The 27123-nt window shown below is 33.9% G+C and overlaps 4 protein-coding genes across 6 annotated transcripts; 2 read left to right on the forward strand and 2 right to left on the reverse strand.

Annotated features, from left to right (window-relative positions):
- The first annotated feature begins 859 nt into the window (after positions 1-859).
- On the forward strand, positions 860-8510 carry LOC145578631 (phosphatidylinositol N-acetylglucosaminyltransferase subunit P-like). 3 transcript variants are annotated; one of them, XR_014098893.1, is made up of 7 exons: positions 860-1014; positions 3731-3937; positions 4091-4163; positions 4641-4759; positions 4867-5046; positions 6211-6435; positions 7365-8510. XR_014098893.1 is itself a non-coding variant. In XM_081635926.1 (5 exons), the coding sequence occupies exons 2-5, from the start codon at positions 3751-3753 to the stop codon at positions 4989-4991; spliced, it is 504 nt and encodes a 167-aa protein (XP_081492052.1). In that variant the 5' UTR covers positions 860-1014; positions 3731-3750; the 3' UTR covers positions 4992-5276. The 3 variants fall into 3 exon arrangements, 2 of the variants coding, with proteins under 2 accessions (XP_081492052.1, XP_081492053.1); XM_081635926.1 differs by lacking the exons at positions 6211-6435; positions 7365-8510 and having other exon boundaries at positions 4867-5276; XM_081635927.1 differs by lacking the exons at positions 860-1014; positions 6211-6435; positions 7365-8510 and adding an exon at positions 2189-2282 and having other exon boundaries at positions 4867-5276.
- On the reverse strand, positions 5381-8489 carry LOC145577630 (cysteine-rich receptor-like protein kinase 10). The gene is given in 8 exon segments (XM_081635114.1): positions 5381-5740; positions 5822-5966; positions 6022-6287; positions 6402-6612; positions 6863-7005; positions 7140-7268; positions 7399-7738; positions 7842-8489. Coding segments are annotated over 8 exon segments (2205 nt in total). The 3' UTR covers positions 5381-5417.
- A 1206-nt stretch (positions 8511-9716) lies between the features above and the next one.
- Positions 9717-12495, forward strand: LOC145578632 (cytochrome B5-like protein). Its single transcript, XM_081635928.1, has 6 exons — positions 9717-9845; positions 9955-10077; positions 10190-10239; positions 10856-10933; positions 11031-11122; positions 11994-12495. The coding sequence occupies exons 2-6, from the start codon at positions 9996-9998 to the stop codon at positions 12058-12060; spliced, it is 369 nt and encodes a 122-aa protein (XP_081492054.1). The 5' UTR covers positions 9717-9845; positions 9955-9995; the 3' UTR covers positions 12061-12495.
- A 223-nt stretch (positions 12496-12718) lies between these two features.
- LOC145578634 (uncharacterized) lies at positions 12719-23264 on the reverse strand. The gene is made up of 14 exons (XM_081635929.1): positions 22948-23264; positions 21419-21474; positions 21129-21303; positions 20456-20557; positions 20048-20119; positions 19268-19384; positions 19063-19140; positions 17821-17883; positions 17651-17747; positions 16214-16292; positions 15899-16110; positions 14596-14741; positions 13999-14121; positions 12719-13176 (listed from the first exon to the last, which is right to left on the reverse strand). The coding sequence occupies exons 1-14, from the start codon at positions 23032-23034 to the stop codon at positions 13024-13026; spliced, it is 1560 nt and encodes a 519-aa protein (XP_081492055.1). The 5' UTR covers positions 23035-23264; the 3' UTR covers positions 12719-13023.
- Between the last annotated feature and the right edge of the window lie 3859 nt (positions 23265-27123).

Here is a 27123-nt window from a genome sequence, read left to right on the forward strand (position 1 = left end):
TTGAGAATGAAGTGAAAGGAAGAAAGAAATGTACTTGTAAATCGCATAAGTAATTGTTTACAAAAAGAATTCCTTTACACTCATACGGTCGCACCCCATTATCACTTTTTTTACTCGTAATGTATTTGTCTTTTACATCCTTTGTTTTTACATACTAAGAGTCTGTTCTCTTCAGCTTAATTTCAATTCAGTTTCAGATCCTAATTTCCTTCTCTTATAAACTATTCAGATCAGTTCAGCTCAGCTCAACTCCAATGTATTCAGTTCAGCTTAGCAAATCAGAACAGGTCCTAACTCTTTTTTTTTTATTTTGCATATTTCTTTTTTCACCGTTGTCAATGCACAATTTTTTTTTTTTTGGAAGGACGTCAATGAACAATTTTAACAATTAATATATCTAATTATTAACATTACAAAATCATAAAATTGAATATTAATAAAATTTACATTAAAACGATTCAAATATATTCTACATGACTATGTTTTATCATATATGTAAATCAAATAAGTTAAAATCAAAATGTGTTAACTTAAAGTAACGGAGGAAGTATATTATGAATATTCATTCTCACTCTCATTTTAAAATTTCAACAAACTCCACTTATATTTTTATCGAGTATTTTAACAAATTTAACTCAACCGCATAAAATCATAGAAAAATAACGAAGGAAGTATATTATGACTTTATGAGTATTCATTCTCACTCTCATTTTAAAATTTCAACAAACTCCCCTTACAGTTTTACCAGGTATTTTAACAAATTCTACTCAATGGCATAAAATCACATGTAAAAATGTTGCAGAAAAAATACGTCATACATTCAATTAGTGACGCTAATAACTGTATTTTTTAGGTAAAAGATTGAATAAAAGTGTAAACTTGCGTACTTGTCTGCTGCATCAATGGCGTCGCCTTCACCATCAACAATCTCACCATTGTTAGTGCAACTCTGAGCTGCTTCTACTATAACGACGCCCTAATTACCGCCAAATCGCCTTCCACTCCTTCTTAGAGGTAATTTGTTTTTCCCCAAATTTAAACTTCCAGATTTCGCGCCGATTATGTTAGGGTTTTAGGGTTCATGTAATCTGAGTTCTATATTGTTTATGTGCTTTTTAATTAAGTTTTTGTTGAATTGTGATTCTTTTTTGGTTTTTGTTTTGATTGGTATTGTTATTGTTGTTGATTTGGTAAATTGCTATCATAATTTCTGTGATTATCTTTTTAGTTTCTACCAGTTGAACCTATTTAAGAATGAACTAGAAATTATGTTGTACAGAAAAAGAAAAAAAAAAAAAAAGGAAAACCTTGTCTCACTCTTACATGTAAGTGACTTTGATAAAATTGGCCTATTGTTATGGAATATGGACTAGCATGTCAGGTGCTCTATTAGGGACTGTAATCGTGTCGCGTATTAATGGTGAAAGATCTTGATTATACAAATAGCACTTAATGTTGTTGTTGGGAGGTTCAGCAAAGGTTGAAATATATGGTGAAATGTGACCAGTAGCAATTTGAGTCAACAGGCTCAATGTAAGAAGTTCTGCTGTCCTCAATGTGGTATCAACTGCCAGATCAGCCTGCAGCACTCTATCGAGTTGTGGGGGGTTGTAAACTTTGTTACAAGTTCAATCAGGCATCAAGATTGGATTATTGTGTGCACAACAATTATTTGCTAAATTACTGACAGTGCCACAGATTTTAAATATCATTGTTAACTGAAAACGACAAACTGGCAATAGAGAACGACACTTTGAAGTTTGAAGTAATTCAGATGGTAGCTAATCTAAAATGTTTAAGTGCATGATGGAATAGAAGCAATCTTGTTACCTTACCTAGCTGGTAAAAGTCTGTTTGTGTTGTAACTTTGATGTATCTGTATGCTAATAGTTTTGCTTTAATAGATGCAAGCTGGGACTTTGTAAAATATTGAACTCCATGATCCTTAACCTGCAAGTCCACATATATGTTTTTTTTTTTTTAAATCATATTATGGAATTGTTTCTTGGAAAAATTATACTCCGTACAAAAATTCTTTATTTGATAAAAAAGGAATGCATGATTTTTTTTCCCCCCTGGTAATCTTAGTTAGTTTGACCAAGCCCTTTCATGTCTAGTGGAATTGTCATTTGAGGGAAGTGACGTGTTTCTATTCATGCTAATGCTGACTTCAGTGCAGAAAGGTAGAACTAGCTGACTATGCAAGTAACTTATTGCTGAGGTAGAAGATTGTTAGATTCATATAGGTGCAGTACCTAACAGTCTTCAACTTAGGTTTACAGGTACGAGCTAATTTGATTTATAGGTGCAAGCAACTTTGTTTATGGGTGCACTACTAAACAAATCAAGGCTTAGGTTTCTGCAAGAACATTCTAGTTAGATATGTACTGTATTCTATTGATGGTGTTTCTGATCTGAATTTGTTAGGCAGCATATGCTAGCTGTTAGATTTCATGATTTTCTGGTCTAAATTAGCTCTCATCTCCAAAATAGAACGCAGAAGGCCAAAACAATTGTGATACTATCACCAAACACTATGATTAACAAAGTAGATTACTCACTACAGCAACCCTTATCTACTTAGACTTTCCCATCCCACTGCTCTTTCAACCCATTTCCTCCAAATCAACTGAGGATCCAAACTTTGTCCTGTAAATCTTAGCAGCATTTCTAAGCCGACAATCCTCCTTCTATTCCCTCAATGTATGTATTTGAAGCTTCTGGAGCAGTATGAAGTAGGGGAATGTATTGGCATATAAGGTGCTCCATGACTGCACCAAGCAAGTATAAGACTGGTAAAAGACCCTTTATAAAAAATTGATTTCAAAAAAGAGAAACAAGTGTGAGGAGAGAGATATGGGCATATGGCTGCTTGTCTTTAAGGGTCATAGCCTCATAGGAGAATTGTGGGAACTATGCCTATAAAAAGTTTATGACCTCCTTTCGGTGGGCCCAGTTTGCTTGTAGAGGGAGATAGAAGTAGGCAGGTAGTTTACTTTTAGGAGTATTGAATGGGAATGCGGGGTTTGAAATGTTGCGTGGTAATTAGTTAGGTCTCTTTTCTGATTTTTGAGCTGAATTTGAGCAATGAGGTGACAAATTTAGAGGGTGTGAGATATTGGGACATTTGGGAGATAAAAGCCAATTTGAATGAGAGAAGAATCTGATAATTTGATGATGATGCTACGTGGGTAGTTGTAGATGATGTTGTTTAAGAAGTATCAAATTTGGCTTTTGTGATGCTGATATGGAGCAACTTGGTTCATATGGAAATATTTTTATTTAAATTATGTTGATTATTCTATTATAGATCACTCTTTTAAATGTTTTGGATTTGCTTTTTGTGAAAGTTTAATAAAAGCATGAAGAACATGTAATTATGTAAATGATCACAATTGTAAATGATCATGGTATACAAACGAAAAAGTTAGAGAGATTATAATAGTTGATGTTTGCTCCTTCTTTTTCTTCCTGTTAGAATTATAAAGAAATATGAATGAAGGAAGTTTTCTTTAATATAATGACAAGCAGTTTGATTATGTAGACTGTGACTACAGCTGCACTGACAGCTTAGTAGCTTATCATCTGTATTGCTCTGTATTCTTTACCTTTTTATTGGAAGTTCAGATGGTTGTAAATAGGTAACAGAACGCTGGATCTTGATGATTTCAAAATTGCTCATATTTTAGATACTTAAGTGAAATCAGCTTGTATTTGATGGGACTGATAGGTGGTGTACCAAAGAACAATATGGAGGATCCTCCTCCTGTTAATAGCCCAAGAAGAGTTCTCAGCCTGTCAAGGAAAAGGAAAGGTGCTGGCTCTTTCTTAAATGTTGATAATAAAGCTTCTGGATTGGGTGTATCTGGTCAACATGGTCCAAAACCAGCTGAAGTATATGGCTTTGTGGGTTCTATAACAACTATTGTTGCAACAGGTACAGTTAACCGTCGTGTCATTGTCTCATAGATTATTCTGCTTGTGATTCGTTTGAGCTTCTTGGAATAAATAAATCTGCTGAGATCTGCATATGTTGTGTTCTTTTTTCTTGGTATTTACTAACAGAACTTTTGTTATATTTGTTGAACAGCTATATTCTTCATATGGGCATATGCTCCTGAGCATTGGTTGCATTCTATTGGGATCTTCTACTATCCTAACAGGTGAGCTGTGCACTTCTTAAACTTTGACTCTAAATAAACTAAGCATAATCTATAAGAGCACCCTCTACTACCTCATCTAGCAATGCCTCCATGGCTTAAACAGAGGCATACGAGCTCTCCGAAGAAGAGTTAAAACCTTACTAGGAAAGGATTTTTTTAGTCTGGCAACAAAGGACACAAGTCATCGTGTTCTTTATCCCCTTGCCTTGAAACCCTTGATGCATCAAGCCTTAGGCATTGGAGAACAAATACTGTGTTGGCAAGCAAGTTAATAGTCTACTTTTAATGCTGCTTGACGAGTGTTGGTTATACTATAACCTTGCTATTGAACCTGCTGCCCATGCATCAGTGCATGGTCATTTGGAGTTCTAGTGCTATCCTTTGTGTGATTTTGGTTAGAGTTTCAAGTTCTACGGTTCTACCACAGTTGAACGGCAACCTATATGGAAATATGCTAATGTTTGTTTCTCATTCTAGGTACTGGGCTGTAGCTGTACCAACGTATTGCATGGTCATTATAGTCTTAGGACTGGCATTTTATATAGGCCTCAACTTTATGGCAACTCCTTCCCCAACTTCCTTGAATGTGATTTACGGTAAGCTAACTTTTCCTGCTGGAAACCAAGTCAAACTTCCCTGAATGTTTCCTCTATCCTGCATTGTGGAGATTAGATATGACTTTTAATGCTGTTTTGCTTGACAGATGAGCACAGCAGAGACCCACAAAGTTTCATGACATCAACTGTTGAAGATGATCAGCCTATTGAACCTATCTCGGATATTGGCATCAACCAAATAAATAAGCTTATGTTTAGAGACTTGAAATGACAATTGTATATGTTGACATCAGTGGACTAAGTCATCTCATGTAGATAATATCTGGGTAAGTGGTTTTGCTGATAGCCCATTGCATTGCTTGGCTGATTATTGTAGTATTTGTGTGAATGTGAAGGTAGGCTGTGTTTATTTGTTGAAGGCCAACTCTCAATAACATTGAGTGATCAGTAACATGTAAGCACGTTCTTTTCTGCCTTTTGCTACATGCATGAATGATTGAAGTAAGGATTCTTTTTTGGAATTATTGAATTAAAAGAGTTGCCTCTGCTTGATTTAGATTAGTGATATCTTTATGATATCTTGCATGCTTGAGGGATTAATTATACATTACATTTATACTCCTGGTAACTCAAAATAAGTTTAGCATTAATTCTACAAAACAAATGGAAATTGAGGAGAATCAGGGGAAATAGAACATTATCGAGGTTCAAGCTCAGATATTACTGAATCATAATTAAAATTACTCAGATGTTGTGAGCATGGAGTTGGCTCTGCATCTGCATCTGGTTTGGTAGAAAACGCCGGTTTTTTTGGGATCATAATGTGTTCAATTTCGTTATTGAGAATGGCTGAAATCTCCAGCATGGATGGTCTGTCTTCCTGCTTTTCTTGAACACATAATAGAGCAATTTGCATACATCTCATTAGCTTATATTTGATATTTAAATCGTCTAATGCTGGATCCACAAATTCCATGCCTTCATCTTGTTTCCACAACTCATATGCATAGAAGTTATGTCTGATATATGTGAAATATATAGATTTGTCATATACAGAAATCAGCCACTAGATAAATTAGGCTGCTTATTTACTTACATATTCTAAGAGGTTGTATCCTTCATTAGCACCGTAGAATTGGTTATTTCGCTTACCTCTTATGATTTGTAGCAGCAGCACTCCAAAGCTATAAACATCATGTTTTCTGGAGTATACTCCTTGCTTCACATACTCCGGAGAACATATCCGCTGCCAAAATATGATTAGTTTGTTCTGAGTATAACCTAAATAATTGGTGAATAACAAAAATACAAGCATAACCATATACTCACTATGTTCCTACAATCTTGCTTGTATTTGCTTCATATTCGTCTGTTTCGAATATTCTTGCCATGCCAAAGTCTGATATTTTAGGATTTAAATCTTTGTCAAGTAAAATATTACTAGCTTTTAGATCTCGATGAATGATCGTTAGCCTCGAGTATTCTTGCAGGTACAGAAGGCCTTGAATAATTCCTTCAATGATGTGAGCACGAATTCCCCAATCGAGCTGTAAACTTTTCTCAGGATCTGCAACATTTTAAAAGACACAGAACGGAAACTATAAGCTGGAAGAACATTATGGTTATGCTCACTAGCTAGATTTGTGTGTCATCATAAAACTTATTCGAACAACAGCTATACCAAAGAGGTAGAAATCCAAGCTGCTATTTGGAAGGTATTCATAAATAAGCATCTTTTCTTCTCTTTCCACGCAAAATCCCATCACCTTAACCAAGTTTACATGTTGAAGTCTTGCAGTGAGCATTACTTCGTTCTTGAACTGCTCAAATCCTTGCTTTGATGCTTTTGAAAGTCTCTTAACTGCAATTTCCTGTCCTGTCTTTAATTTGCCCTGGAAAAGAGGATAAGATTATATTTAGGCTGTATTTATATGAAAGGACGAGGAGGGAAAATGCTTATTCTAGAAAGGATTTCCTTCCAACCAAACACAACCTTATTCGCTTCTGAGAACAAAAATTGACCTGACCTCCGTTTTCAAAAACTTCTGAGAGGTATTTCCTCTCCATCTTTCCTCAGACACAGGCATAAAAAAAACAGTATACTCCTATAATCCAAAACAAAGCAATGTGTAGTTTGCATACCTTGTAAACTGGTCCATATCCACCCTCTCCAAGCTTCTTGTAAAATGAAAAATTATCTGTGGCCTCATTAATATCCTCAAAACCAAATGCTTTTACATCCGGTGAATCATAACTGAAGGTTCGAGTGTTTGTTGTTTTAGATCCTATAAACACAGCACCCAAACAGAAATTAGAAGAATAAAAATGATTATAATCTCAATATTATGAGATTTTTTTGTTATCTTATAAAATCAACTGATTTCCAAAACCAAGCTTGTCATAGTTTAACTGTATTTACTGCCATACTTAAGCATTCTTGCTCTGAGAAAATAGAAGATTAAGCTGAGGCAGCAGATACTGGCTGCAGGAACCAACACCTTTACCAAAAGTGGCCTTTTATTGAGCTGATTCCCACCTGTTATTTCAGCTGATAAATGTATACCATGTTATTCTGTGTCACTACAGTATGAAATAGGAGATATATCATTCAGAATGCTATACTAACAATTTAAATTACCTGCAGCCTTAGAGAGGACTCAGTTATCATCGTTACCAACTTGATAGACATTGTACCCACGAAGGCCTTTCTTCTGAGCATACGAAACCTTGGTTTTTAATTGCATCCACATCGTTTAAGCCCACCCAGAAAGACCCAAAAGAGCAAGTATTCTCAACATACGTAGAGTTGTACACAATCTTAGTCGCATAACTCTTCACGTAGCTCTTGATCCATCGGTAGCCTAATGACCCATCTGGATTGATTCCTGGACCTGAAGCCGGAGCTCCAATCTGGTTATCCTTTTGATTTAGAAGGGTCCATACCCAGCCATGGTAAGGCATCCCTATCAAAATCTTGTTTGCTGGTAGACCTTTACTTATCCATTGGTTGAGGCCATACTCAGTACAAGCATGAGGATTATAAGGGTCATACAATGCAGCGTGAGGGTGGGCAAATTTGTATTGTTGGGGCACAAAATAATTCAAATGACATCATATGAACCCAATCAAAGTTCCTCTGGATTGCATCCACAGGGAAATCAACTACGACGGTACCATCCTTTTGAGCATGATCAAAAGTAGAGGTTGTAGGCAAGTAATGGATGCCCATACTTAAGATTAATCTTTTATCAGAATGATCTACAGCAGACCGCCACTCATCGAAGAGTTTTGCCATGTTTAAGGAGTCAGAGGTGGTGTTGGGCAGAAAACAACAGATATCCAAGCCATTAAATCCATAAGTTAAGGCTGTTTTAATGGAGGAGTTGATGAAAGACTTCCTAGAGGAAGAGTTAGAGGTCATAGATAAGAAAGTGGGTGTGATACTGTGATCTCCTATGGAAAGAAGTGTTTGGATAGAAGGGTTGTTGCATTTGACGGTGTTTGTGAATGAAGCGACATATTGGACATCAGACGAAGGGATGGAGAGTTGGTAAGTGGTGGAGTTTATGCCCGCGAAAGCACAATAGAGGTGGGTGAAGAGAGAAGAATCAGCATCAGGAGCCGGAAACTCGCTAACTGTTAACCAGTAACCTGACTTGATCCAAGATGTGTCAAATTTATCAGTTGCATCGCTATAGTAGGCTAATGTATGAATCAATTGCACTAGTAATAACATGAATTTCATTAGTTTGTTAACTGTAAAACCCATTGAAACTCTACACATAGGTTAATACAAGTCTACTTTATTTTTAATAAAAGATCCATCTTTATCTGCTCCTTGTTTCAAGTCAGTTGTGGATTTGTCTTCCTAATTAATACTTCGTACAAAGGTACAATTGTACAATCATATTGCAATTAAAAGGAGAGCAAGTCTAATTGTCCTTCACATGAATTAATTCAATTACATGACTTGTTTTTTTCCTTGACTCAAGTCTTTTATACTGTTCTAGAGACTTTTCATCAATCAAATATCTAAAGCTAATTCAAAATTAACTTGTACGAGTATACAACTAACTAGCAATTTCACTTTCGAGTAAATTGTACAGTTCTCTAGAGTTCATTTAATCTACTACTCCATACTTCATACTTTCCAATTACTTTCGAATTGACACCGTACAAAGTAACGGTAAGATAGACTCCAAAACCTTGTCACCTACATGTTCTTCATGAATGATGTGTCTCAAAGACATTGTTATATACTCCCGGGTGTACCGTACACCCAACTAATCAAATGTTAGTTTTTACTCTTCATTTGATGATTAAATAAAAAACAATCATCAAATGAGAACAAAATACTTATGGCCATTATAGGTGTACAGTACACCCGGGTGTATATAACAAATTCTAAACAAACTTTGAGCATTAATTTACCTCAAAGCATATAATTTTTTGGGATTTTGATCCATTCATTTTAATTTGCACTTTTTAGACCATGTTCACTTCACCTTTTTTTTTTTTTTTTTTTTTTTTTTTTTTTTTTTTGCTGAAGTAAAATTAATAAATCTATTGAAATGAAATTAATTTTTCTTAACTTAATTTATTTTTACTAATTTCTCTATTAGTTTTCTTCTTTACAGTTACTAATTTTATTAAATTTGTTTTTACTGAATTAAAATTATTTTTACTAAATATTCTTTTTAAAAGTTAAACTAGCCTTAGATATCAACTTTTGAAATCCCCAATCAAACATTTTAAGAAATCAGTCTAAAATGAGTAAATTCAATTCTTTCTGAGATAAATGTTGTGAATAAATCTCCTCTCACAATCTAATCATTTTCTTTGGCGCAAATTTCAATGTATAAAGTTCAACGGGGGCTCCCTCATCTAAAACCTCTCATAACTAGATGTTTTGTTGATTTTTTTACGAAAATACCACTAGATAAACAATTTTTATTTACCACGAATATAATCTTGTATTTTCTCGTTTCTCTTTCCTCCCATAATAAACAATCTGCTCAAGATTTTATGAACATATACATAAATTAAAACTCTAATCTTGAATCGCCCATTTTCTGTCCGATTTTTTCTTCTTCCTTAGCTACCAGCTTTCAACTGCAATTTCCAGGTAATTTAATCCACGATTTATACTACTATTCGTGTTTGTTTGAGATAATTCGATCAAATGTGACGTTTTTAATTTCTCTCATTCTCTGCTCTCTGTCTTCTTCTCAAAGTGAGCTGCAATTGTATCAGCAGAAGCTCCAAATTACAGAAAATGGAGATGATTGAATCAGTTACATTGATATTGGGTGTTCTATTAGCCCTTCTATTCATTATCCCACGATTTAATAAACCCAGTGATTCTTCTCTCTCTTTCTCTATACCCAATTCAAATTTGACTTTTTTATGTAAATAATCTGTAATCTGAGTTACTATTGGATCGATTTTCTGGTGTTTGTTTAAATGCAGGTCAATCGAAAGCTGAAGCTTTAAATAGTAACACCAAAAATGTATCAAAGGTATCATCACATTGGATTTTAATTGTTGATATTTGATGAATTTAGGTTCTATTAACTTGTGGGTATTATTGGTTTCTTCGCCTTTGCTTTATTATCTTTGATGAAATGCTTAAATTGAAGAGCATTTAAATTTATTTTACTGAATCTATGCTATTTAATTATCATACATCTTTGTAAGCATATCAATTTCCTATTGATTTTATACTTCAAAGGATTTTTCTTCTTATGAAATACTTTGTACTCTAATAGTCTTGCACAGTACACCCGGATATATGATAATATTATCGACGATTGAGCTTAGTTGTAGAGGCTGAATGCAATCATTAACAATATCTTGTAATTTGTGTTGCTTGACTGTATTTTAAATGCCTTGACTTGAGGAAAGAACTGTGGCTTCAGTGATTCGAGCTTTCGATTTTCTTGTCAACTTTTAGTTAGAAGTATTCCAATTATCAAGGTAGACATAAATCTTTGGTTTTTTTAGTTTTGGGTGAATCTGCAGGATCTTCGTAGTACATATATGATTTTCAATCAACATCAACTTATGGAAAACGCTTTGGTTTGATCTCTCTAAGTCCAGAACAGATTTCTTATTTTACTTTCTTCATGTTACTAGGAACCTAGAAGATATACTAAAGCTGAAGTTTCGTTGCACAACAAAAGGACTGATTGTTGGGTCATCATCAAAGATAAGGTTTATTTGTTTTTCTAATTTGTCTTTTAATGTAACTTGTTTTTTAATGATCATTACTGTAAAAGCTCTAATTGTCATTTCGGTGCTGCTGATGTAGGTATATGATGTAACTTCATATGTGGAGGAGCACCCTGGTGGTGATGCTATATTAACGCATGCAGGGGATGATTCAACTGAAGGATTTTATGGGTATGAGCCTATTATGTCAGTCTTTTATGTTGCTGTTACAGGAATGCACCTTTCATTACTTGATAGTTGATTACTTCTCTTGATTTTGTTTTCTGTGGCTTAATAGAAGTAAGGTTTTTTACATACAAACCTCCTTAGACCTCATCTGCACCAAGATCTAGGTTGAGTCATATTACTGCTGTAATAACTTAATCTTTTAAGTCTTCATTACTTCTGTCGATTCTGTTTTCTGTGGCTGGATAGAAGTAAAGTTGCTTACATAGAGACCTCCTTAGACCTCATCTTTACCAAGATCTAGGTTGAGTCATATTACTGCTGTAATAACTTAATCTAACAAGTCTTCATATACCTTCTTTAGCTTCTTTAAGGTTCCAATACCAATATGTTGTGATCATGTATGGACTGCTTTCTATTCAGAAGAAATCTGCTTATTTCTAGTGTATTGACTTGACTAGTTTGGCCTTGGAGGGAATGCTTTGGCACCTTCATGCTAACGGAAATGCTTGTAGCGTTGTAGGCTCTGTGATCTGAAGCTGTTTTGTTTTTTGTGAAAAGCATAGTTTAGACATGGCTGGGAACAAGGATCGGGGTCAATTAAGGAAAAATAACTAATATATGGGCGTCCCCTCCCTCTCTGGACAGAATATAAAAGGCTTCTCATCCTGTGGACTTTCTAAAGTTCCATAAATCACATGTATTTATGATTTCATATTCTGTTATTTGTTGTTGTTAATTAATGCTCAAAACTTCTTTGGCAACTATGTTTTGTGAACATTTAGCTGGTTTTTATGTAGCTGTAACTGAACTTTTTTTTTTTTTTCTTTTCTTTTTTTTTGGCACTCTTTCTAACACTTGCGTGTTTGCTTGGCAGGCCACAGCATGGTACACGAGTATTTGACATAATAGAAGATTTCTGCATTGGAGAACTGAAACAGTAACTGAGCTTGTGCAACCAGTTAAAGGTTCTAGATGCTTGGTGACAAGATTTTTTGGCTGAGGCTCTACTCCTTCAATCTGCTGTCCCAACCTTATTCTTGTCATTTGCAAGTTCTTGATGTAATATTAAACTCTAAGCAGGTGCTGGATTGTTTGAGCTACCAGCTCTATGACTTATGTTGAAATCCTACAAAAAGGCGCATCAATTCAACTTAAGTCATGGATGATTTCAATTCTCGAGTTTTGTGACTTTTAGTCCTACTCCATTGATGAATTTGAATGAAGAATTTCATTTGTTAAGGGTTAAGTTATACAGAAAGCTCCTCACAGAAATTCAATTTAAGCTTTTTTTTTTTCATATTATGTTAAGCTAGAATTTTTTGTATTCACAATTCATACGGTGAAAATTGTTAACATCAGAAGTAGACCTTTTTTCTAATTTGCTACCATTCAGGGACACTAAAATTGAAGTTTTGCCTGCTTTTATAATCAAAGATGTTTATTCAGTTAGCTTACACAAGCATGAAGAATTGTAATCATCTCTTAATCACTCTGGAATAGTTTTTAAAAAAAAAACACTTGCAACTTCCATTCAGAGCTTTTTCTGCTTTACAAATGATCAAATATACAACTTGTTGGCTCCAGAAAAAAACAAAGCTTAAATCAAACAACTATTTTATCACCTGAAAAACTGAACATTCAGAACTTTACAATGGTACAAGGAAATTTTAACACTGATAAAAACTACATAATGATATTGATACAAATTACAAAAAATCACCTTAAAGCCGAAGATCAAACTGGCTGAAGAATCAAAAAATGAAGAATTCTAATGCATGAATCAATCAATAAGGAATGGCCAAATTGACATGCAAGGGTGACATTCACAAAAAAAAAAAATATTGCTTCAAAGTCCCTTGCATCTGGAATAAATGCAACTCCTGTCATTAATGCTATCAATAATCCTACACATCGTATTTTTTGGGTTGCCACCACTGTACCAACGTTCTTGCTAATGAACTGATGAATGAGGTTTTGGGTGGAGATCCTCTTTTCCCGTACAAATTCTTTCCACTAAGATCTGAATGTGTTGGTCCAATATCTTTCCCTCTATCAATCTGCACAGGGGAATATATGAGCTAAACTGAACATGAATATACCTACAGGATTCTCAAAGTCACCACACATCACAAAAATTACTTACAGTAATCAAGGTTTTGTAAATACAAAAATGGCTTGATGGTAAAGCTCAGATTCAAATCAAATCATGAAGAACACTATCTCGAGTTGTAAAATAACACACATTAAGCAACCTAGTTATAATTTCACTTACATGTGAAGACAAGCATCCAAAGACGCATTATTATAAACCATACTACGAATTTCACAAACTGTGGATGAATCTGTTACTATTTAATAATATTTAAGCTAGGCTAATGAAAAACATTGGATTTGATAATAACAAGTAGGTTCATGAAGGTGTGAAGTGGCAAGGAGAAGTAGCAGTAAACCATACTGATGGAGGACATTAAAATACTCTCTTACTAAAACAAGAAAACATGGATGGGAAAGACTTAATATGTAAAAATGAGTTGTGGTAGCTGATTATTAGCATTAATGAGTTCCTGCACTCCCCAATCTAAAGGAATGCCTCTTCTGGGTCATTAGTGTTGGTGGAATGCCTCCAAATCACTTGGGGAAATCTGGGCAAAGATGACTATGTGGTGGGCTATGAACGCAGTCAATCCACTCTTTTTATAACCACTACGACCTCCCTATAACCTGTTATCAACTCACTTGCATGAAAGTGGAGATGAAAGCTTCATAGCTGCTTCTCTCCATGCCATTTAACACCAATTTGACAGCAAGAAAAATAACAAAAAGGTACGAGAGCATAGATCTACATTGTTAAAAAAATAACCAAAACAAAACTAGTATACCTTGTATATTTTCCCATCCTTCAAGTAGTATATTATACCCGACCAATTAATAGATTGTGAGAAGTGAGATCGCAGCGCAGAGATAGGATATAAGAAGTTGTCCACAAGCATTGCAACAAACACCTGCTCAACATGGCATCAAAAGGAAGAAAAAAAAACGTTAGCAGCAGATTATGGGCCATATTACCAAAAAAAAATGCGCAAGATAACTAATATCAACGACTTCACATTCCCAGATTTAAACAGTCCATGAACTAAGTGCTACACTGAATCTATTATATCTACAAACCAATGAAGCGTTTTTGTTTTTTTTTTTTCTTACTCTTCACTCAGCGTAAACCTTCTCCAGATTGTTTTATTGATGAATTTACATGATGTTCTAGGTGAATGTCCATGATAATGCAATCTCCACTACCAAATATGAGTTAATCTTATTGATTTCCAACACTACTACCTCTAGTGATAATAAGAAATTATTTTTTTTTTGGCATAAAAAAATAATATATAATGCAAATACTAAAGGATATGATATACAGAAACAAATGCCAAAGAACAGTCGAACCGCAAAATTTTTAATGGTGAAAAGAAGAAACACACCAGACACCAATTGTAGGTAGCAAGTGACAAAGGTGGTGCCTCAGGGGATAACAAGTTGCACAAGTGAACTTCAATCCTTGTCAAGTTCCACATGGAAAGTAACTCAATAGCAGTGCAAGTGGCAAGGCAGCCCACAAATAACCACCCTACGAGAAAATAGGAAAAAGAAAGATGCAAATAACTGTTGATAAGAAATATAATTGCACTTATTATTACTTTATTATTCATCATTCCCCTACAAATTTGTTTTCTGCACAACTGTGGCTACGTTATAGATCTCGACTACAAAATCCTCTATGAGTGAGCTTCGGTTCTACATAACAAGACTTCACAAAGAAAAAGCTTCTCTTAACAGCCAACTGTGATCTTGTATACTAATGTAACTATTCAGCAGAATCCAAACTTGATTATAGTAAGCCAACATTAAGCTACAAGCATTTGAGAATACTAATTTTTTTTCCATTCAAGTGGAGCAGTAAATCAACGTCTTCTTATTAAGCTTTTGGTCCTTCCAAATTACGATATCAAAAAGCTTGAAAATCACTGCAGAGAAGAAACTCAAGCTAAAAGTATGTCTTATAAAAAAAAAGACTTCTAACGTACTAAGATATAAGCATTGTAGGAAATATTTCCTTTTTGGAATTTAATAAAGATTACAACAGCCTCAATCTTATCACCACAAAGAAAATTGAATTTCCATTAAGATTAAGTTCAAGAAATTTGAAACATGGGCTGACATGTTTAATTCACAAGTAAAAATAAAATAAGGTCTAATTAGTAAGGTTCAAATAAGGGGCTTTCAGGTGAAAAAGAGGATAACATGTAAATACTTTTCAAACAAGGTCCTATACTTGGTGGAAGATGATAATTTAATTTGATGAAGTCTAAAAACGTATCTTCAGCAGCATATCTCAACCAATATCACAAAGGTTCTTCACCCCTACTGTGTCCTTTCATCATTACTTGTCCCAAATCAGTATCTTATCCTGGAATGAAAACCCTATACCAAACCTAATCTTGCTCAGCCCAGCTGTACATGACCTAATCATAAATAAATTGTATGATCTATTAGTAGCAGCCCCTCTTATCCTATTTCAAATCATCTGAGCCCTATAAATGCAATTTAGCCAACAAATCATTGGGGATTAGCTGATAACCTAAATAACCACAGTATCAGCATGAAATCATCCTAATACATTGCAGTCCTCTACTGATATTATAACTTGACAAACCCATGAAATCAAGATGATTCAGCTAATAAGATCTTGTTGAGTTACCTACCAACGAGGTTAGTTATACTTACCACCAGAGATAAGAAACTTATCCTCAATTGAATAAGCTCCGTACCGCATCCGAAGTGCAGCTGCAACATGTATCACAGCCATGACATATGGCGCCACAAATCCCCATGAGAAGTAACAGTGCACAGAAAATAACGCACGATTCATGATCCAATTAACCTTTGACACATATGATTCTAGAACAAATGTTTGCTTCCTCAAGTAGTTCCAGTACCTACATTAGAAGATTAAAGAGACCAAATCATCAAATATAGTCAGATGAAATTAAGAGATAAATTCTGTATAAAAGAACAAACCACTCAAATATTACAACAAACCTGGAGAAACTAAGATCACTTGCAAGTGGATGAGGGAAAACGGCAACTGGAGGAGATGTTATGAGTTTTTTGTGAGCTCCTGAAAAAAATGACAAGGATCAACTACTGTAAAGATAGAATACCCAAATGTGCTTCAACAACCAGATTTACAACAAAAACACACTTTGCAATAAGCAACAGATTACTGTCAAAGGAGCCTTTTGAGGTCCCTAAAATGAGTAAGCAAGGTTCTTATGAAGCTACAAGATCAAAATTTTAAAAAGAAACAACGTTTCAATGAACTACAACTTTGAGCACTTTCAACCATCCATTGCATGCTTAAACAGCTATGACTGGTATCAACTGCAAGACATTAAACTTCTAGAAGGTTAAGCTAGTTCATTTCAGATTCAATATAACTGCATTTTAACTATCGTCCAAATTGGTGAAAACTACCAGGCATGAATTATGAAATAAGAAGGCACAAGGAGCATGCCTTGTCAAATAGAATCCTACTACATGCTGTAAACCTGTAATAAGTGGACAGGAAATAGATCTGACAACTCATATAAAGCCAATATCACTGACAAAGAGTTTCTACTTTTCTTGCTACAGTGTTCGATGCTAATAATACTTAATAGATGTTATAAACTTTGCCTATATACAAACAATGAGAAAGACCAAGGATATCGAACATGGACACCTTACTGTTCATAAAATACCCCAAGAATAATATTGAGCAACACACAGCCTCTTGATTTTTCTTTTTTTAGGCGTGCCATTCTCTGCCTATTATTAAAAGGTTTTCCTTTGCACTGTTCAGCAACATCCCAGACTATTATTTGAGGAAAGTGTATAAAAGGAATGGGAGACCAAAGTCAGCTAAGTGAATTCTTGGAAGGGAAGCCACATGGAAAATCAGAATATTTTCCACAAAAGGACAAAAAAGAAATGTAATAAATAGAGGAACAGGAGGAAAGAGAGCATATAGTAAATTAAATTGTTTTTTTTAGTTTGTTTAGCTAACTTTGTAAGTGTTCAAATGTTGAATCAGATTATTTCTATGCATTCATATCATCTTCGTCTTTCTCTAGATCTTTTCCTATAATTTCCAGTTCAATCACATGCACAATATAACCACATTGCTGTCCTTAACCAATGCATATTACACATCGACCTTGAAGCTTCACAAGACAGCAAAACCAGCTCACATCTTACAATACAGGATATTTTTACTGATATAGGTCCTCATCTCCTCATCACTCAGGCTTGAAAAAGAAAGCTGAATGACTACTAAACATACTATAGGTGAGTCAATGTCAATCAGAACACAGTAGCTAGATAAAAACACAACTTAAAACTCCAGGGGCATTACAAAGGGCATTAATATTACCAAGAAGAAGGGATATTAGACAAAAAGGAACAGAAAAGTTAATTTTGTAGATGTAGATACGTTACCAGATATAGCTGCAAGAGTCATATCGTCAGAATATCCACCATCTCGTAGTTCTGAGACTACACCATAGTTGTCATTTCTGAAGTCATCGGCATGCATCTGAGAATGTAGGAAATCAGGAAAAAACAAATTGTAGTGTGTGTGCACCATTGGCAATACTGTGACTACTTACCATCATGCAACCACCCCATAAGAAGAATGTTCTCCCACCGGTAGCAAACCCCATAGAGCAAGGCTGTAGAGACAACAAAGAATTTTTAAGTAGAGTAAATATAATTACACAGAAACAGCAAGAAAAATAATTAACATCCTCATGTCTGTAACTCTGTAAGTGCATATCTAATCAACATCAACATTATACTCACAACAAAGGCTGAAATTATGTGGGTTCTCTGCTTCTCAAAAGCATATGGATGTTAAGCATCATAACATTGCTGAAGGCGAGGATTTATAATAAAGGGAACAGTGTCCTTGTTCCATGTATTATTAAAAAACCGCATCATATATCAGTTGAGAAGTGATATGGAAAATGTTAAATTCTAAGAATCAAACAGAATCTGCTTCAACGCAACCAGCCCAATCCCATATTTGGAATGCCAATTTATTATTAATTTAAATCAGGGAAAATGTGTACAGAGCGTTGCAGATTCTGGTAAAACCAAAAGTTACTACAACAAATTAAACAAATACCTCCCTTCCTAAATGTTGGTTACACTTACTGTTAGCACACTAGGAGGTAGGAGAGAGAGTGTAGATAAGGGGATATGTGTAAGAAATGTAGAAGAAAAAATGTTGTCACAGGGGTTTGCGAAAGAAGAGTATGAAAAGGAGTGTTTCATGTTGGGTAAGGTGAAATTAAAACTTGCCAAAATAGGAAAATAGCAAAAAGGGCAACCAACATACAGAAATGGACGAAAGTAGAAAGCACAACCAACAAAAAAGGAACAAAAGGAGTATGAAACGATATCAGCCAAGTTTCGCAACAGCTACTGCACCCATATGTTTGGTACCATAGATGGAAGAGACCAAGCCCTGTACAACGGCATGCATGACAAGCTAGGATTCTTACGCATATGATCATAACTCAGAATTGCATATATCTAGGATACCACTCTAAGGCAGAATTGTTTAAGTAAAACAAAAGGTCATCCTACCATCTATCTGCCCATCACAAGACACTGAATTATCACTCACCTTACGTAAACTATATCTTCATTCATCATACTTGACAAATGTGCCATAAATCATCTTTCATATTATACAGCAACAATAATGATAGTCCAGAACCATAAAATAGAAGGATAAGAATAAGAAAATTCATAATCACAGATATTTAACGTAGATAATATAAGCTGCTTATGGCTATCATCTATCAACACAATTGAAAATAACATAACAATAGAATACCACATACCATGTGATACTCATATATACAGTAACTTCCTAAGCTCCCAGAAGGCAAATCAAGTGGATAACCAGTTTGAATGAAAATCTGCACATAACAGCAACATAGAATGAATCAAACCCAGATTTAATACAATGAAACAAATCGTAAAAATATAAATTTCATGCATATCATTTGAAATTGTTAATTTAACAATAACGAAGCCAAAAGATACCTCAGGATTTTTTTCCATTTCAGCCGTGAGAGCACCTATTGATCCTGGGTGAAGTCTAACATCATCATCTAGAAACAGTATATACTTGCTATCTTTATGCATTTTTTCTGCACCAACCTGAGAACGAACAAAGTTCACATATGAAGTTAACATCAGCAGTCAGCTTCAAAATCGCATCTATGCAAGTACAAATAGATCATACAGTATATAGATATAAACAGATAAATTTTAGCCAAACCTCTGACAAGCTCTCAGAACAATGTCACCCGATCATATATGGTTTTAAATTTTTTAAACTGATAATGTATCCATACACCCCAAGTCTAGTCCATCTGATTTTCTGTGGGCCTCCATATTTCACAGATTTATAGTCAAGATTCCAGAACTTTTCATTTACAAATTATAACTGAACAACATGATTACAAATTTCTATATCCCAATGAAATTTACAGTTAAAAATCCTTCCAAAAAAGAGAGTAATTCTTTCTAATCAAACGGAACACCCTGTGTACTAGCGATGAATTACATACACGATTCCATTAATATGAGAAAAAATAAGCGGATAACAGCAGAATAATTTATCAAGGGTGAAGAGCGATTGGGGGAAAAAGGCCAACGCCATCTGTGTGTACATTAGTTAGCATTCTTAGCAGAAACCAGATAGTTAAACATTTTAAATTTAAAAACACGGTCACTTTAATGAACCACAAATGCCAAAATCAAACTCGATTACAGGTTTATTTACACATAACTGAAGGAAATAAGAAAAGAATAACATACAAGCTGATTGTGAATCTTCTGACTGCAAGTGGTTGAATAGCCTGCCACTATGATCTTAGCATCAAGTTCATCCTGTCATTACCCATATAATTAGTTAGGATACACACAACACAGGGCATTATGATGTGTTGAAGATGTTGCAAGGCTATCACAAACATGCTACCATATGATCTTCCACTAATATAAGGTCATGAAGGTTGCTATAATAGCAAAAACAAACCAACCTTATAATCTTCTACAGTTAAATGAAATTGATCCCATGCTACTTCAAAATACACTTTATGCCATCAAAGGCTATTTATAAATTTTACAAGAATCATGATGGCATGTAAGCATGTTTACTCTACTCACAAAGCATCTAACTGACAGTAATTCCAATGAAGTAATAATAAATAATAAGTTGAATACCTGATAATCTTTTATAAGCCTAGATACAGCGTGATATGCTGGATCTTCAGTACTTTCTACAAGAAAAAGAAACTCTATAGGCCCACCGTATAGGGATGTAATCTGTATTGAAACAGACATCAACAGAACTGTCAATATGCATTCCACTTCATCTTAGCCAAAAGGGAAATTGAGAAAATGAAGGACTCTTCACAAAGATATGGAAGACCTATTGCCACCAGATAATGATTACGAATCACCTTGGTGATTATGAACCCAAGAAAGAATGGTTATATAAAAAAAATTGCAACATTTGCCTTTTTGACACTATTCACACACTCCTCTTTAAGTCTTTAACCACATTGTGACTTGTTCATAATGAAATATACGGTCCCGTGGGGTGTTGTTAGACATCTTGATATATATTTTCACAATTATTATATTTTTACCATATAAATTTTTTTAATAAAAGATAAAGGTTTAAATTGTGCTTCGGGAGACGTAATTCCCCCCATGTTGCAATATTTAAAGGACAGAGGAAGTATAAGAAAAATGTCACAACCCATTCAAAATTCCAAATTCCCTGACCAAAAACGTAACATACCAAGTTTTTGTGTGGAATGAGAAACTGTGTCAAAGCAGAATATACTGTTCATCCATTAAAAAAATCAAAGGAGGGAAGAGAGTGTTGCACCTGACTTTTCCAGTTATGCAAATTGTGCTCTCCAAATCCTTTCAAAGGCATAACAACTGTGACTCTTGGCAGATTAACTTGATAAGAGTGCTCAAGCTCAGTAATGTCATGACAAAGAAAACCAAAGCTATTTCCTTTTCTCAGTTCATTTTTCATGCGTTTGATTTCTCTATTCCTGAAGAAAAAGAAGAGAGAGAGAGATCCATCAGAGGTCCCCAACAAATGAATATTGAATGCCATAATGAATATGTAGTCCATCAGTTCATTAATCTCTCCTCCAATACTAGTACCTGACATGAGCAGCGCAGGCCCACCCAAATGCTAAAACTAGACAGATTAAACATCCCTGCAGCAATAAACAAGGAAGCTTAAGATCTATCGTCCAAATTAAAACATCAATCAAAATAATAATGGGTGGGATCAGCAGGATAATAGAAAGGCTTTGATGAACAGACCCCCCTATACTATGACAAGAAGACAAATTAAAGTGTGAAAGGTACAACTAAATGCAAAAAGAAACAAGAAATCAAAATGGCAAAAATAACATCACTGCACAATTGATTCATTCAATAAGTACTTATACAGACATATATGTCTAAACTAAGTCAAAGTCATTCTAGGCAGCAATTGTTATTGCTTAGAAAGAACAGTGCAATAATGTGACTACGTGGGAGGATTTGCCTTGATCTAGAGCTCTTCTAAAGAACTTATAAACACATTTTATCATCAAATGACCATATAAAACATCCGTACTCATATAAAACAAGCATCAATACGAGGAAGTACCACATAGGGACAATACCAAAAATGTCCCCTTCTTAGTAATTAGTCCAGGAAACTCCCAATCACCCCCTATTAGTCAAACGTCAAGGCAATAGAACCTGAATCTATAATCCTTATTGAGACTCTGACAGATGCTGCGAACAAATTACACAGAACCGTGAGGGTGAAATTTGCCGATTAACATTTATGTTAGTCCACACATGGATGAGAGAGCCTATGTTATTGCCAAAGCATGATTTAATATTAAAGGAGAAATTTTTAATTAACTTTTGCACTCCCAAAAAAAAAAATGCCAACCCAAAAGTATAAAAGGCATAATCTTGGAACAGTTGGAAGGAGAAAAACTATTAAGTTGAGGTTGATTTGATATATCCCATTTAAAATTCCTCGATCCGCCACATCAACTCTAAAGTCAATTTACAGGTTGAGATAATTGATATCAGAGGCCAATAAGTCCACTCCCAAGCTACCCCTGGAAGTAATCTAGATTAACAAGCAATAGTTCTTAATTCACCTCCTCCATTACCCAAATCAACATATCATGAAATTTAAGCCTTGCCCTCGAAAATTAGTTTATGGTCATGGCAATTGGCAACCAAACCTTTCGCAAATTTGTCCTCAACAACATCACAATCAAAGTTGTATATGATCATGTCCACCAAAATACTAGGCGATGAACATCAAGCTAGTATTAAACAAATCTTCAAAAGCTGCCCGCTAGCATCAAACTCATATATTAGCAAACCCTAATAGTCTAATTAAACATAAAACATTAACACAATTTCAACTTAGCAATCCCAAATTATCAATTCTAGCTGCAATTTAACCTTATCCAAAACATCCATACTTCAAAGTTTTAACCAATTCCCAAAAAATATATATCAAAAAAACATTCGAATTTAATCAACAAAACATAATATTTCGTTCTAAAATAAAAATATACAAATTCAGCAAAGTAACAGCAACAAAAACAGAAAATTTTAAAAATCAGCATAACAACAAAATAAAACCAAATAATTGAAGCAAAAAAACTAACCTGGATCTGAACGAATATGGCAATGGGGGTAAGACAAGCTCGACTAGCAGCAAACAAAAACGAATCAAGGGATTCTAATGCAGCCATTATAATTTCAAGCAAATAATTCTAACAAAAAATCAAAGCTAAAAATAATGAGCAAAAAAATCCCAAAAATCGTGTAATTCGAAAATTAATGTAGATTTATGATTGTCTCTCTTCCTCTCAGATCGCCATTCACGAAAGAATTCGACAGAGCGAGAGGAGAGGAGAGAGAAAATGAGAGAGACAGAGGGGAATAAAATTAAAAATGAAAAAAATGTTTGTTTGAGAAGAGAGAGAAATTATTGAACCGCCCAAATTCTATATTTCGAAGTTGGTTTCCAAATTAACCTCAAAGTCAAAATTAGCGTTTTATTTAATTAGGGATTTGACAAAATTAATTACCTTACCAACAGAGGGTTAGGAAGGGACTCACTGTCGTATGATTCGTCGTGTTACTTGTGTAGTATTGTAGTGTTTAATGTTTATCGTACGGGTATCTAATATTACCTCTGTTTTTAAATATTTGTTCCACTTTTCTTTTTCGCCCATTTTTAAATACTTGCTATATTTTTTTAATTGGAAAACTTTTACAATATTTAATTAATTTCTCTCACCTAGTGGACCTATCATTAATCATATTTTATTAATTTCATGTTCTCTCTCCTTCAATTCTTTCCACTACTTTTGCTTTTTACAATTTTTCATACTTCCACCTACCCCACTACCTCCATGTTTTATTACTTTCTCCAATTTCTCCTAAAATCCGCGCATGGAGAATTGGTGCAAGTATTTAAAAACGGAGGGAGTATTGTACTCCCTTCATTTCACAATAATTTATATGTATACTTAATATACTTTATAAATACTACCTCCGTTACATATTATTTGCAACGATTTGACATAAATTAGAGAAAAAAAATGTCTAATCGTTGCAAATAATATGTAACGGAGGTAGTAGGATCTTGCTAACAAACACCCCCGGGGCGTTGGATAAGCATTTAAAATGTTACCTAAAATGGTATTAATTTGGGAAAACATGACAAAATCACGCGCCGATCGGTATTAATGTTAATTTTTAATTTTATCCTTCTACTTTTAGCTAGCTTATCCAACGCCCTCGGGGCGTTCGTTAGCTTTTGCCTTATTAATATTATACATTAATAAATTTATAGTAATGGTATATGTGTAAATTTGAATGAGTGAATTATTATATAATAGAGAGATTAGTTATGAGCTAATTTAAAGAGTTTAGATAAGTGTTTGGAAATTTGGATATCAACTATTTTAATACTGACTCATATAATCGTACTTGATTACTCAATCTAAATTACCCTATTTGAAAGCTGAACTTTTAATGAAGTTGTTTGACACGATTTAATCAGAAACTAGTGAGTAGCTCGGACGTTGTCCTGAGTTGCTACTTTTGTAATCGTGCAATAGGAGTATTTTTTTAAGGATTTTGAAATCTGAAATCAATATTTATTGAATGTTTTTTTTAAAAAAAATAATTAAATCATGTGGTTAACACTTATGTACATTTCTTTTACATATTTTTAACATGCTTGATAATGGGCTAAGATGGTTAAATAGCCAACTTTGTTATAAGTGATTGGATGTTCAAATCCCCTTAACCTTATATTTTTAAATGAAGTAATATGGGTTGCTTAGCTGATGTGGTGTAACGATTAAGGGTGATGTGGTGTAACGATTAAGGGTATGTTCTGATTTACGGGACGTTTTTATAAACGCCTTTTAATATATTAGTATAGATTGATAACAATGGATTTAATACTCCGTAATATTTAGCCTATTATTATATTTATAATCTTATATGCAATTAAGCCAAAATCTACCAACCTAAGCCTTTTGATTTGGTTGGTACTCAGTAGTTTAATTAATGATTAATTGATTTATTGTTTGATTAGATGTTAGTATAAGAGCTACATCATCATCACAAGCTGACAATATTTGTTTATTTAGAAACAAAAATTGTATTTCTAAAGCTCAATATAATTGGAATTAGTTTCACTTACCAAATGAGCCATGACAATGCTACACACCTTCGACCACAATTTGTATTTTGATTGGGAAAAAGAAAAACTAAAAGAAGTGGCATTTTCTATTATATCGATTATCAGTTAAATAACTTAATCCTCTACCCTTAATTAAATAGACACTATACTTGTTTCATCAATACGTAATATTAATAAAGTATCTAAAAAGACACACAGAGTACCTAAAAAAAACACCTAATATTAATTATTTGTAGTGTATGTTTTTTTTTTCTTTGGAGCGTTCGATTTTATTATAAACTTAATGTTATGGGATTATGATTTATGAAGCACTTAATTGGTACGTGGGAACTTTATGTTAAGGGATGAAGCGTGTGGGAATGAGTTGGAGTTTGGTGATTATAGGACTGAATGGCACATGCATGAAAACCCAATTACAGGGGTTGCTTTTTTTGAAGAAGATGCTACTTTATGATTCGAATCCTCGATTAATCTTCAATCACATACATTCCTGTCATCAATCATCATTGTTGCTTTCCCTCGTATGAATAATAGAGAACCTTCTTATTCCCCCATGTTGTTTTGGTTTCTTTTATTATCGATTTTATACCAATAAGACGTAAATTTAACTATTACTCGTAATATATTAGTACCACAAGTATGCAATTATCTACTTGTATAGTCAGTGGAGGATCTAAAGGGGGTTCAGGGGGTTCAGCTAAACCCCACTAGATCCGGAAAAAAAAAAAAATACTATATAAATAATATTTGAAACAAACATGTACAATATTAGGCTTGTAGCTCAGTTGGATAGGTTACTCTAGAGTTGGACAATCAAAACATAATTTATGATTACATAATAATTTCAACACTATAATTATTATAGGGGTTATTTTGATATGAAAATCTATAAAGAATAAAATCTTGTCGGTACAAGCAAATAAAAGTGCTAGTCCCTTCTTATCACATATCAATATGCAATCACATGCCAAAAGTACAACTAATTGGGCAACTCCATCTCTAACGTGGGAGTTTACACAGTTACACCTCGGCTAATAAATTAATTTTGTTTATCTGAATATAAAAGAAATTTCACCGCCTTGACAGCCGAAGCTCGTTTTCTCTTCAAAAATCCTAATGAACAAATCATCAAGATTCAAGACCTGCCGCCAAATGACACTATTATATGACAGTTAAAGGAAGGTCTAAGGAAGACTACTAACTGCTTAAAAGTGCCTAATATAGATTGATAATTGCTTACTGTAAATAATACTTCGTATAGATTGATAAGTGTGACGTTCTTAAGGTCCCACTAATTGTCATTTACTCATTTGTCAATGATAGTCTAATTCTACAATTCACAAATTAAATTTATAATTAAAGCAAATCCAATGCTAAATTGCCAACAATGCAAGTCAACAACTACATATACACATCAGTTGATTAACTAGTATTTGTCACCCACTAATCCACTATGTACATATATACTTCGTATCTCCAAACGATGAAGCTTGAAATATATAACTAGTTCATTATTAGATGTGTACAATAATTAGCTGTTACGAAGTATATTGTAGTGGAACTTCTGCCATTTTGTCTTCTTTGTTTTGTGATTATTGTTTTTTTTAATGCATTAAAACACGATATGATACTTGTAAGTATGTATTTTCCCCGTTTTTAAAAAAATTATCCTATATATTTTAAGGAATATTTTGAATTGAATTATTTTCATAATAACACTTTTGGTAGCTTATAAAATATGAATGCATCGATAACACTACTCTATAGTTTTTTTTTTTTTGAGAAACACTACTCCATATTTTACACACCTTGTTTTTTTTACGTGTTGTCTCTTGTCTTGCTCTTATATTTCTATAATATTAACTTTTTAATATTTTTGGTGTTACACTATTAAATATATTAATGGTCAAAACAGTAAATTGATACGTGTCACTTAAACTGATACACTTATTCTATTATTCATATACAGGAGTATCAAACTAAGGAATATTACCATTCATACAAACAATTTTAAGAACAAAACAAATCTAAAAATAGCCCTATGTTTTAATACAAGAAAATTTATATATAAAGTAAATTAAGAGAGATGGACAGCTGGCAAAATAGTCACTCTCAGAAG

This window comes from Chenopodium album, chromosome 14 (genome assembly GCF_948465745.1).
Source record: "Chenopodium album chromosome 14, dcCheAlbu1.1, whole genome shotgun sequence".
Taxonomy (NCBI): Eukaryota; Viridiplantae; Streptophyta; class Magnoliopsida; order Caryophyllales; family Amaranthaceae; genus Chenopodium; species Chenopodium album.